Source organism: Calypte anna, chromosome 15 (genome assembly GCF_003957555.1).
Source record: "Calypte anna isolate BGI_N300 chromosome 15, bCalAnn1_v1.p, whole genome shotgun sequence".
In the NCBI taxonomy this organism is placed as follows: Eukaryota; Metazoa; Chordata; class Aves; order Apodiformes; family Trochilidae; genus Calypte; species Calypte anna.
Window position 1 is genome coordinate 11,557,979 of NC_044261.1, and position 11,641 is coordinate 11,569,619.

Consider the following 11,641-nt stretch of genomic DNA (forward strand, 5'->3'; position numbering starts at 1 on the left):
TCCATCCAGCCTGGGGACTGGGGCAGGTTTGGGGTGGAATAATGCTGGGGCAGGGCCACAGATCCCAGTCTGTGCCCAGTACAACCCCAGTTCAGTCCCAGCACAGCCCTCTTGCAGTCCCAGTGTGTGCATATCCAACAGCGCGGCAGTCCCAGTGCAGTCTCAGGACCATTGCTGCAGTCCCAGTGCAGTCCCAGTGCCATCTCTGCAGTCCCAGTACCATCCCAGTGCCATCCCAGCTCCATCCCAGTTCCATCCCCGCAGTCCCAGTGCCATCCCAATACCCCCAGTACCCCCCAGTATCCCCCAGCCCCCCGAGTCCCCGGGGGCAGCCCCGCCATGAGCCCCGCCCGCCCCCTCTTCCCCGTCCCCTCGGCAGTCGTTTGACAGACAGCTGCCTGCGCTCGGCTCAGCCAATCCCCTTCGGGTGGGGGCGTTACCTTTCGCCTTCCCTTCTCCCGATTGGTCTCCGCCGCTCCACCGCCCAATGGCGGCGCGGCGCGGGGGCGTGTCCGTGTGGCGGGGGGCGTGTCCGCCGCCGTGGCCGCGGCATGGAGGAGCGGCAGCCGCGCCGCTGACCGCGCCGCCATGGCCAAGAGCCGCGGGCCCGGCGGGCCCGGCTCGCCCGGCGGCCACCACAGCCTGGCCGGTACCCCGCGAGAGCCTGGCCGAGCCGCCCGCCGACGAGCTCAGCTCCCTCGGTTCCGACTCCGAGGTCAACGGCGGCGGCCCCGAGGAGCGGCCGGGTCGATAAGTTCGGCTTCATCGTCCGGCAGCCGCAGCGCCGAGGGACCGTGAGTGGGGACGGGGATGGGGGACGAGGGAACCGGGATGGGGCGGAACCCGCGTCCCTGAGGCTGCCCTGGGTTCGGGACAGGCAGGGAACGGCCCCTCAGCCCCCGCGGGACCCCAGCCACGGGCCTGGCTGCTGGGCCGGGCCGGTAACGGCCCTTCCCGCCCCGGGGGGGTTTGGTCCTCCGCCCCCGGTCCTTCTCGGGGCATTGGCGGCCGCTCCCCGGCGCCCCGGAGCGGTTCAGGCCCGCGCCCCGGAAGCGCAGCGGCTCCCGGAGAGGGTGGGGGGTGAGCGGGCCCGGTTCGGCCCCTTCGGGCTCCCTGGTGGTCTGGGAGGCTGCGGGGTGGTCCCGGGGGGCTGCGGGGTGCTCCCAGGAGGGGGCTGGGCTCCCCTCCGGTGGTCTCTAAAGCCCCTCCCGAGCCCGGGCTGCGCCGCGATCCCGGAGGCCGCAGCAGGCGGGATGCGAAGGAGAATCCCGAAGGTTTGTCCGCCCCTCCTGCCCCCGGGGCTTCGGGAAAATTCGCCCTCCTCGAAGCTCTGAGGAACCCCCAGCTCCGGGTCCGCTTCCCTTCGGCCTGTTCTCTCCTCCCGGCGCCGGATTCCGGCGGGGGTTTTGGGCCGCCGTCGAGCGGAGGAGGAGGAGGAGGCGGCGGCCCCGACCACCGCTCGGCATCGCTCGCCGCGGAAGGGGACTCGCTGGCCAAACCCTCCCAAACCCGGAGGAAGGCTTCGAGGTGGCCCAAATCAGCTGTCAGTAGCCCAGGGCTCTGCTGGCCCGAAGGGCTGAGCCCCGGGGCGGTGCCGGCTCCCAGGAATGTGCTCGGGGCTGCCCCGGAGCTGGTTCTGCAGGCAGCCCGGTTGCTGTTTGTCTTCCTGCCCGAGGGTTTGTGGGGTCACAGCAGGGACATTATCCCGGTCCCTCTCCTCCTGGGACAGCGCCCAGGGCGGGCTCCCTGCTGGGCTGCTCTGCTGGGGCCCCGTGCCTCAGTTTCCCTGTCTGTGAGGAGCAGTATTGGCCCTCATAAAGCTGTGGTGGGTGTCTGGGGGGTGGGGGGAGATGGGTGATGCTGGCAAGGTGCATCTCTTGGGGTGATAAACCCTGTCCCTGGGCACCCCGGGAGCTGGGTGGCCTCTCCTGCTGGGCTGCTGCACCCCATCCTGGCCACACCCCGTGTTTTGGGGATGTTTGGGATGTCCCTGTGGTTTAGGGGTGCTGCACCCCATGTTGCAGGGACACGAGATGCCTCAGCTCTTGTCCCTGGGGGTGTAGGGGTGCTGTACTCCCATCCTGTCCACGTTTTGGGGACACTTGGGATGTCCCCTATGGCTGTCACCCCTATGGCTGTCCCTGGGTGCTTGGCATGGCTGTCCCTGTCCTCAGGGCTCGAGGCTGCTGTCACTGGAGGTAGCTCGTGCTTGGGGCTGTGGCCACAGGGCTTGAGCCTTCCTCCCATGCCTGCAGATGTGCTGGGCCCAATCCTGCCTGTCCGGGGCTTTTGTCCACCCTCTGTCTGTCCAGGAATGGATAAACAGGAGGGCATGGCCTCCCTCCATGGTTAGCAGAGCTTTTGGGGAAGCACGAGTGGAATGGCCCAGCACCCATGGGGGTCTTGGGGCACTGGGAAGGGCTGAGCTGTGGGGTTGTCACCCACAGGGTGGCTGCAGAAGAGCCCTTTCCCCACCTCCTGGCTGCCTCCCGGCCTGGGCTGCCCTGGGGTCCTCCCCACCTCAGCCATCTGAGCTCCATGCCCACTGACAAGCAGCCCTCGGCTGGTAACAGCTTCCAGTCTGGGCTGGCAGGGCTCCAGCAGGCCCGGGGCCAGCTTCTGTATCCAGCATCCAGCACTCCCGGAGCTTCCCACGCCTTGGAGAGCCCCAGCTCCTCCGGCAGCCCCGGCTCGGGGCCAGTGCTCCCTCCATCCCTCTGCCCCTCCATCCCTCTGCCCCTCCATCCCTCTGCCCCTCCATCCCTCCCTCCCTCTCCCTCTCTCTCTCCCTCCATCTCTCTCCCTCCTCCCCTCCTCCCTCCCTCCCTCCCTCCCTCCCTCCCTCCCTCCCTCCATCTCTCTCCCTCCCTCCCTCCATCTCTCTCTCTCCCTCCCTCCCTCTCTCTCCTCCCTCCATCTCTCTCCTCCTCCATCTCTCTCCCTCCCCCATCTCTCTCCTCCTCCATCTCTCTCCCTCCCTCCATCTCTCTCCCTCCCTCCATCTCTCTCCCTCCCTCCCTCCCCTCCCTCCCCCTCTCCCTCCCTCCCTCCATCTCCCTCCCTCCCTCCATCTCCCTCCCTCCCTCCCTCCATCTCCCTCCATCCCCTCCCTCCCTCTCCTCCCTCCCTCATCTCTCTCCTCCCTCCATCTCTCTCCTCCCTCCATCTCTCTCCCTCCTCCATCTCTCTCCCTCCCTCCCTCCATCTCTCTCCCTCCCTCCCTCCATCTCTTCCCTCCTCCCTCCCCCTCTCCCTCCCTCCCTCCCTCTCTCTCCCTCCCTCCCTCCCTCTCTCTCCCTCCCTCCCTCCCTCTCTCTCCCTCCCTCCCTCCCCCTCTCTCTCCTCCCTCCCTCTCTCTCCCCTCCCTCCCTCCCTCTCTCTCCCTTCCTCCCTCCATCTCTCTCCCTTCCTCCCTCCATCTCTCTCTCCCTCCCTCCATCTCTCTCTTCCTCCCTCCCTCCCTCTCCCTCTCCCTCCCCCCCCCTCCCCCTCCCCCTCTCTCTCCCTCCCTCCCCCCCTCCCTCCCTCTCCCCCTCCCTCCCTCTCCCCCTCCATCCCTTTCTCCTCCCATCCCGAGCTGCTGCAGCCCTGCCGAGCAAAGCTGAGCCATTCCCAGGGGGTTTGCTCTCCCAAACCATCCCACCCCATTGGCAGGGAAGGGCTGGGCAGGAAGCAGGGAGCAGGGCAGTGGGGTGGGAGGAGGCAGGACCTGTGTGTCCTGGGATGGATGCTCTGCACCTCCCTGGGGGATGCTTGGACCCCAAACCGCTGTTGTTGGGTTCTTAAAAAGGATCTGACTGCTCCTGGGGTCGTTCCATTGATGGCTTGGAATTGATTCCCTTTGGAATGTCCATCCTTGGGCCTGGCCAAGCTCTCTGTCACCCCAGCTCCCTGCTGGTGAAATCAGAGGGTGCCCGGGGGGGGGCAGGGGCAGTGGCCTCTCCTTCCCTGGCTTCTCCAACCTTGGTTTCTTTTTGCCTGCCTCTGCATCCCTGCCTGCTTCAGCAGGGTTAAATCAGATTCCCTGGCCAGGCTGAGCCTGGAAAACACTCCCCTCCTCCTGGGGGACCCTGGGCCGGGCTCTGTGCCGGGTCTGGAGCAGTGCCAGGTTTTTGGGGAACCAGCAGGGCTGTGTGGATGACATGATGCTCCTGGCCCTGGCTCTCTCTGCTTCCTGACCTCCCTCAGCTCCCACTCTGCTCCCTGCATCCCAGATCCCCAGGGATGCTCTGGCTCTGCTCCCCAGAGGGGAGTTTGGGGCTGTGGTGTTATGGTGTGGGGTACTCTGGGGTTGGGGGGGGACAGGGGACATTGGGGCTCTGCAGTGGCAGAAGGGCTGGTGCTGCCCTGAGCATCCTCTCCTGCCCCTCAGGCTGGAGGAGGTCCCCCTGGAGGTGCTGAGGCAGAGGGAATCCAAATGGTTGGACATGCTCAACAACTGGGACAAGTGGATGGCCAAAAAGCACAAGAAGGTGAGTGAGGGCCTTGTCCCCTGGGGTTGCCCCAAGGATGGCTGAGGGGGTGCTGGGGGAAGGGTCCCCATCGAAGGCTGTGGGGCAGCCCTCCCTGTCACCAGGGCCCTGCAGATGGATGGGTAATTCCAGCGGGCTGTCCCCTCCCTCTGACAGCAGGAGGGAAATTGAGGAGGGGGAGGGACTGAGGCTGTCATCCCCCAGCCAGCCCACTCCTGCTCCCCGCCCTGGTGGAGCCTTCCTTGGGCTTCTCTGGCTGCCTGCAGGCAGCTGTGGGAATTGTTCAGTCATGGAAACTTCTGGTTTGAGCATCTTGTAGACCAAAAAAAGCTCTGGGTAGGAAATGTTGGAGCCTGATGTGGTTGTGCTGCCAGCTGGGATCCCCAGGAGACCTGAAGTGGTGTGTGCTTGGGCTCTTGGTCCTCCCTGACCTCCAGGGCAGAAATGGGACACAGCAGGTCCTGGAATGCTGCTGTCTGTCCCCTGCTGGCATGGGACAGTGGTGCCTGAGAGTGGCCAAAGGCCCTCCTCCTCTTCCTCCTCCTCTTCCTCCTCCTCTTCCTCCTCCTCTTCCTCCTCCTCTTCCTCCTCCTCTTCCTCCTCCTCTTCCTCCTCCTCTTCCTCCTCCTCAGAGCTTCTGATTTGCCTCTGCCCTGTGCCTGGCACCCTGAGGTGCTGCTGCCTGTCCTTGCTCTGGCAGGAGCATGGGTGCTTTGCTGTGGGACCAGGCAGCATGGGTTGGGTGCTGCCACTCCAAGGAGCTCCTTCTCTTTCTGAAAAAAAAACAACCCAGTGCTTTTCTGGCTGCTCTTGGCTGACAGCCCAGGGGATCTCTTGGGCCAGCTCCTGCCAGGCTCACTCACACCTACACTGCTCCAGGATCCCAAAATGCTCCCTCCTTCCCTGGCCTGGATCCCAGTGGCCTCACGTCCTTCACAGCACTGAGCTGTGGCAGTGCCAGGTGCTGATCCTTGCCCTTTCCAGCCAGCCCCAGGGAGGGAAGACACACGAGCAGCTTCCAGGGCCACGTGGGACCTGAGGGACTGGGTACCCCCAGAAGAGAAGTGATGGACCCAGTCTGGAGCCAAGGGGATGAGATGCTTTGGCTGAACCAAAACCCAGTGAGGCAGCTTCCTTCCTGGCAGCTCAGGAAAGAGAGCTGGCTGGGAAAAAAAGGAGCTGTCAGCAGCAGCAGAGCTGCCCACAGCTGCCCTGGGCATCGCCCACTGCCTTTCCTGCCAGCACAAAGGCTCCAAGGGCTTGGGACCTGCCCGAGTAAACAAGCAGGGGAGCAGCCAGGGAGCAGCAAACCCTCCTGGGGACACCACCCTGCTGCCTGGAAACACCAACCTTACACCACAGTTACACTAGCAAGCTGGGAAAAGGAGGTCTGGGCAGGCAGGGGAGGCTTAGGGAGCTGCGGGCACCTCTCTGGGGGTTGGAAGGTGTCACCTGAGGGGGAAGCTGAGGCCATGCTGGGATTTTGCAGGATTGTGTGTTGGGGGGGGATGTGCTGGAAGCACCCGGTCCCATGGGGTCACAGCTCACAAGGCTGTGGGGAGGTGGTGCTGCTACTTCCCTGGGAGCTGGACTGGGGTGGAGGGGGGGTCTCCAGTCTTGGTTGGTGCTGGCAGGGACAGGGTTAAGCCAGCTCAGCCCCTGAGTACCAGCTGGTGCTGCCTTGCCTGGACTTTGGTCCTGGCCAGTGCCTTGAGCCAAGGAAACTGGGGGCTGTCTGGGCAGGGAGCTGCAGCCAGACCTGCCCAGACACCCAGGAGGAGGGAATCATGGAATCATCAAGGTTAAAAAAGCCCTCTGAGGTCATCACGTCCAACTCTCTGCCCTACAACCCCATAACCACCAAACCATCCCCTGGAACACCTCATCTCCCCATCTTTTGAACACCTCCAGGGATGGTGCCTCCACCCCCTCCCTGGGAAGCCCCTTCCAATGTTTAACTGCTCTTGCTGGGAAGAAATATTTTCCAATATCCAACCTGAACCTCCCCTGGTGTGGTGGACCTTGACCCTGTTTCCTCTCCTGTTGCTGGCACTGTGGAGAAGAGGCCCAAGATGCTCAGCACCCCACAGCTGAGCAGGAGGCTTGGGGCTCTGCCCAGGGTGGGGTGGGAGCTGCCTGCTCCTCACTTTGGCTCCAAACTTTGCTTTTCCAGCTCTCAGCAGGCTCAGAGCTGGGCTTGTTTGGAGCTGTTTGCAAACCACAAATCTTCCCCTGTGCTCCTGGCACCCTCAGAGGGGGTGGGGAGAAGGGGGTGGGCAGTGCCTGGCTGCAGGTCCCCAAGCCAGGGGGTGCAGGGACACATCCCCTGGGACAGGGACCCCAGGGACCTCTTTGTTCCTCACTGCTCTGTGATTTGCCCCCCCCCCCCCATAACAATCCTGTCCCTCCCCACAGATCCGACTGCGGTGCCAGAAGGGGATCCCCCCCTCCCTGCGGGGCCGGGCCTGGCAGTACCTGTCTGGGAGCAAGGTCAAACTGGAGCAGAACATGGGCAAGTTTGATGTGAGTGTCACCAGGGAACACCTGTGCTCTGCTGGGGAAGGGAGGGGGGTGACAGACAGTGTTGGGATGGCTCCTGCTCCATCCAGGCCTAGGACATTTCCTGGGGTCTCAGATGATGTTTGTGTCCTGTGCTATGGGGAGGTCATGGGAATGTTGGCCTGGCCACCAGGGGGTTCACCAGGGGCTGATCACCCCATGGAGTTCACCAGGGTCTGACCACCACCCCATGGGGTTCACCAGGGTCTGACCACCACCACATGGGGTTCACTAGGGGTAGTGGGGTGGTGCTCACCTTCTCCTCCCCAGGAACTGGATCTCCTGCCAGGGGAGCCCAAGTGGCTGGATGTGATAGAGAGGGATCTCCACCGGCAGTTCCCCTTCCACGAGATGTTTGTCTCACGTGGAGGCCATGGGTAAGTGCACGTCTGGTCTACGGTGGGGTGGCCACTGCCTGTCCCAGCACAAAGAGCCATACTTGTCCCCTGCAGTGTCCCTCATGGTCCTTGCATCCCCCCCTCCTCCCAGCTCACAGGGCACCCGGGCTGAGGACAGGACAGCCCAGGAGCTGGGCTGTGGGTTACAGCCCTTGGCAGGGGCTCTGCCACCTGAGAGGGTGGGAATTGCCATGGCAGGAGGGCAGGTAGCCAGCTGTGACCCCTGTTTCATACAGTCAGAGAATGTCAGGGGTTGGGAGGGACCTCTGGAGCTCATCCCATCCAACCCCCTGCCCCAGCAGGATCCCCCAGGGCAGAGCACCCAGAAACACATCCAGGGGGGTTGGAAAGGCTCCAGAGAAGGAGACTCCACAACCTCTCTGGGCAGCCTGGGCCAGGGCTCCCTCACCCTCCCAGTCAGGAAGTTTCTCCTCAGGTTGAGGTGGATCCCGTTTCTCCAGGGAAATGTTGTTCCGTAGATGTCAGGGAGTCCCTGTGCTTGCTGCTGGGTCCCTGCCCTTTGGGAGAACGTCCCTGGGAGTTGGTAACCTGGGATGTGTGTGGGATGGGACCTCCCTGGGCAGAACTTCCCAGAGCAGAGCCGTGCTTATTGTATCCCATAGCCTTGGCTTTGTGTCCCCATCCAGGCTGTGACCCAGGCTCATGGGGGAAGAGGGGTGGTCAGTGGCCAACCTGTGGGGCCAGGTGCCCGGCAGCCATTTGGCTCAGGGGGAAGGCTGCTGGGCCCCCTTTTTGCCCTCCCTCCACCTGTCCCTTCCCGGGGCTGTCTCTGCAGGCAGCAGGATCTGTTTCGGGTGCTGAAGGCGTACACCCTGTACCGCCCAGAGGAGGGGTACTGCCAGGCACAGGCTCCCATCGCTGCCGTCCTGCTCATGCACATGCCAGCCGAGGTAGGAGGGTAGGGGACAGCTGGAGGGGCTGGGTGGGATGTCCCCTGGGGGGCTGACTCACTGTCCCTTGGCTTGCAGCAAGCATTCTGGTGCCTGGTGCAGATCTGTGAGAAGTACCTCCCTGGTTACTACAGTGAGAAGCTGGTGAGTAAAAGATCCGCAGTGGCTTTGGTGGGGGCAGGTGATGTCTCCAGGCTGAAAGCTCCCCCCAGCTCCTCACCCTAGAGAAAGAAGGGAGCTTGAGGACATCCTGGGGGCTCCCACAGCCTCCATGTTGTGCCATATCTTCCCCCAGTAGCATCAGGAACAGGGGGTTTGCTTCAAACACCCATGGTCCGGTGTGCTGCTCCTCCTCTGGAGCTGGTGGGATGGTGCTGGGATTAACCAGGAGCCTGGCACTGACACTGTCCCTGCAGGAGGCCATTCAGCTGGACGGGCAGATCCTCTTCTCACTGCTGCACAAGGTCTCCCCTGTGGCTTACAAGCACCTGAGCAAGCAGAAGATTGACCCCATCCTCTACATGACCGAGTGGTTCATGTGCGCCTTCTCCCGCACGCTGCCCTGGAGCTCTGTCCTGCGTGTCTGGGACATGTTCTTCTGTGAAGGTAGAAGCTCCCCACCATCCTCCTTGTCCTCCTGGGGTGACCCCCATGGCACGTGGATGACACTCAGGGCTGTAGCTGTTGTGCTGCCCCAGCTGCTTGCCTGTACTTGGCATGTGGGACCAATGTTAGGGCAGGTTTGGGGTGGGGACCCCAGACTCTTCTTGGGGGCATGTGCATCCCAATTCCACATTCGTGCCTGTCCTTACTGCTGGCAAGACCAGGAGCAGGAGCCCCATGGCATTTGAGGGGATGTGGTGGCAGTGTCACAGTGTCTATCTGTGACACTCTCCTCTCCTCTCCTCTCCCCTTGCAGGGGTGAAGATCATCTTCCGGGTGGGCTTGGTGCTACTCAAACACACCTTGGGCTCCTCAGACAAACTGAAGTCCTGCCAGGGCCAGTATGAGACCATGGAGAGGCTGAGGGCCCTTAGCCCCAAGATCATGCAGGAGACCTTCCTGGTGCAGGAGGTGAGGTGCTGAGGGGGGAGTCTGGGGTTCCAATGCCCCCCAGTTAGCTGTGCTGCTGGACTGGGGTGTCCATGGGTGGGCAGAGCTGGCATAACATGAGGAGTGAGTCAGTCCAGAGGAGGCCCTGGAGCTGCTGGGAGGGCTGGAGCAGCTCTGCTCTGGAGCCAGGAGGAGAGAGTTGGGGGTGTTGAGGCTGGAGAAGAGAAGGCTGCAATGGGGAGACCTTAGAGCACCTTCCAGTGCCTGAAGGGGCTCCAGGAAAGCTGGGGAGGGACTTGGGACAAGGACAGGGAGGGATGGGATCAGGGGGAAGGGTTTGCAGCTGCAAGAGGGGAGCTGGAGAGGAGATGTTGGGAAGCAATGGTTTGGTGTGAGGGTGCTGAGCCCCTGTCCCAGGTTTCCCAGAGAAGCTGTGGCTGCCCCATCCCTGGCAGTGTTGAAGGTTGGATGGGGCTTGGAGCAGCCTGGGCTGGTAGGAGGTGTCCCTGCCCATGGCAGGGGTGGCACTGAATGGGCTTTAAGGTCCCTTCCCACCCAAACCAGTCTAGGGTTCTATGACCTTATTAAAAGGTCTGGGTTTGGGGTTGCCCCTGCCCCTGTGTGTATCCCACACCCCCATACCGGGTGGGTATTAGCACATGGGGTGCTAAGCAAGCCCTGGGTGACACTGTCGAGGGAGAGATGCTGATGGCACCAGGCTGTCCTCTCCAGGTCATCGAGCTGCCGGTGACAGAACGTCAGATCGAACGGGAACACCTGATCCAGCTGAAGAAATGGAGGGAGACCCACGGGGAGCTGCAGTGCAAATCCCCCCCGCGCCTGCACGGCGCCAAAGCCATCAGCGAGGCGGAGCCTCCCCCCCGCAAGGCGCTGGAACCCGTCCCCTCCATCATCGTCCCCTCGGGCCCCGCTCCCGTGCCCAAGGCCCGCAAGAGCAAGGAGAAGAGCCGAGAAAGAGCCCGGCCAGCCCCGCCAATGGCCCCGGAACTGAGGGCAACGGGGCGCCCCGGCTCGGCCCGGGAGCTGCTGCACCCCCAGGTCTCCCCCCACCACCACCAGTCCAAGGAGAGCCTGACCTCCCGGGAGAGCGAGGACACGTACTTGTAGGGTCTGCACCCCGGTGGGGCCGTGGGGGGACCCCTGTGCCGGGCGCCGGGGGGGCTCTGAGCTGGAGGGCTGGGGACGGGCTGGCCGGCGGGGCTCCCTGGGGACACCCGTGGTCGTGTGTCCCCTCCCCCCCCATGCGCAGGGACATCACAGGCAGGGGACATCAACGGGAGCGTGGCCAGGTGCGGTGACCAAAAGGGGCCACCTCGGGGTCTTCTGCTGGGTGCCCACCCCGGCTGGGTGCTGGCACCACCAGCGGTGGGACACCCACCCACCCTCTCCATGCCTCCTGGGGGGAGGGGGGGGACCCGCATTGCCCCTCAGGCCCTTCTCCCTGCCCCAGAGCTCCTCGACCCTCTGCCCCCTGGGTTTCCCATGGCCCCCGTCCCCTTCCCCCCCCCAGACACCTCCCTCCCAGCACAGGGAGGGACTTGGGTGTAAAGGAGCTGGGGGGGGGGGGGGGGGGGGCAGGGAGCCCTTGCCCCCTTTTCCTCTTTATCTAGTGAGGATATATCGAGCTGTAGCCCTCTTATATAGTACCCCATTTACCTACTCACTGAGCCTATTTATTATTCCTCCGTGGCAGTAACCGTCGCAGGACAGGGACCGAGGTTGGGAGCTGCAGGCAGGATGCGCTGGAGGCAGCAGGATTTGATGCCAGACCACCACGGTGGGGCCAAAGCCGCCCCCCTACACCCCATCTCCGGGCCCCCTCCACTTGGGGGGTGTGGGGGAAGAAGTGTTCACCCTGCCAGGGTGACCCCCAACACCCCCTACACATACACCCCAAGCCCTGGTGGGGGTGGGTGAGCAGCTGAGCACTCCCTGGTTGGGGGGTCCCCTTTCTTCCCCCCCCTTGCCCCTCCTGAGGGCCGGAGGTGGCTTTGTAAAATAAGAAGCGGGGAAAAACGGTTTTGTACAAAGGGGTAAATAAAGCAGGATTGTGTAAAGGCACAGGGCATGCTGCTCAGCTCTGTCTCCTTGTCACAGTCCCGTCCCTCCCCGTGTCAGAGTGTGGGGGGGGAAGCATGACTCCATGGGGGGTGTCACCTCCCACCTCCTGCTGCACCAGCAGCAGACCCCAGCCTGCACCCTGTGTGATCAGGTCCTCAGGAGGGTC

At 63.6% G+C, this 11,641-nt stretch overlaps 1 protein-coding gene across 1 annotated transcript; it reads left to right on the forward strand.

Annotated features, from left to right (window-relative positions):
* The first annotated feature begins 588 nt into the window (after positions 1–588).
* Positions 589–11,195, forward strand: TBC1D10A (TBC1 domain family member 10A). The gene is given in 13 exon segments (XM_030460257.1): positions 589–654; positions 656–742; positions 744–770; positions 772–794; positions 4,373–4,472; positions 6,888–6,995; positions 7,302–7,408; positions 8,226–8,340; positions 8,419–8,484; positions 8,757–8,946; positions 9,260–9,414; positions 10,126–10,522; positions 11,108–11,195. Coding segments are annotated over 12 exon segments (1,440 nt in total). The 3' UTR covers position 10,522; positions 11,108–11,195.
* Positions 11,196–11,641: the final 446 nt, after the last annotated feature.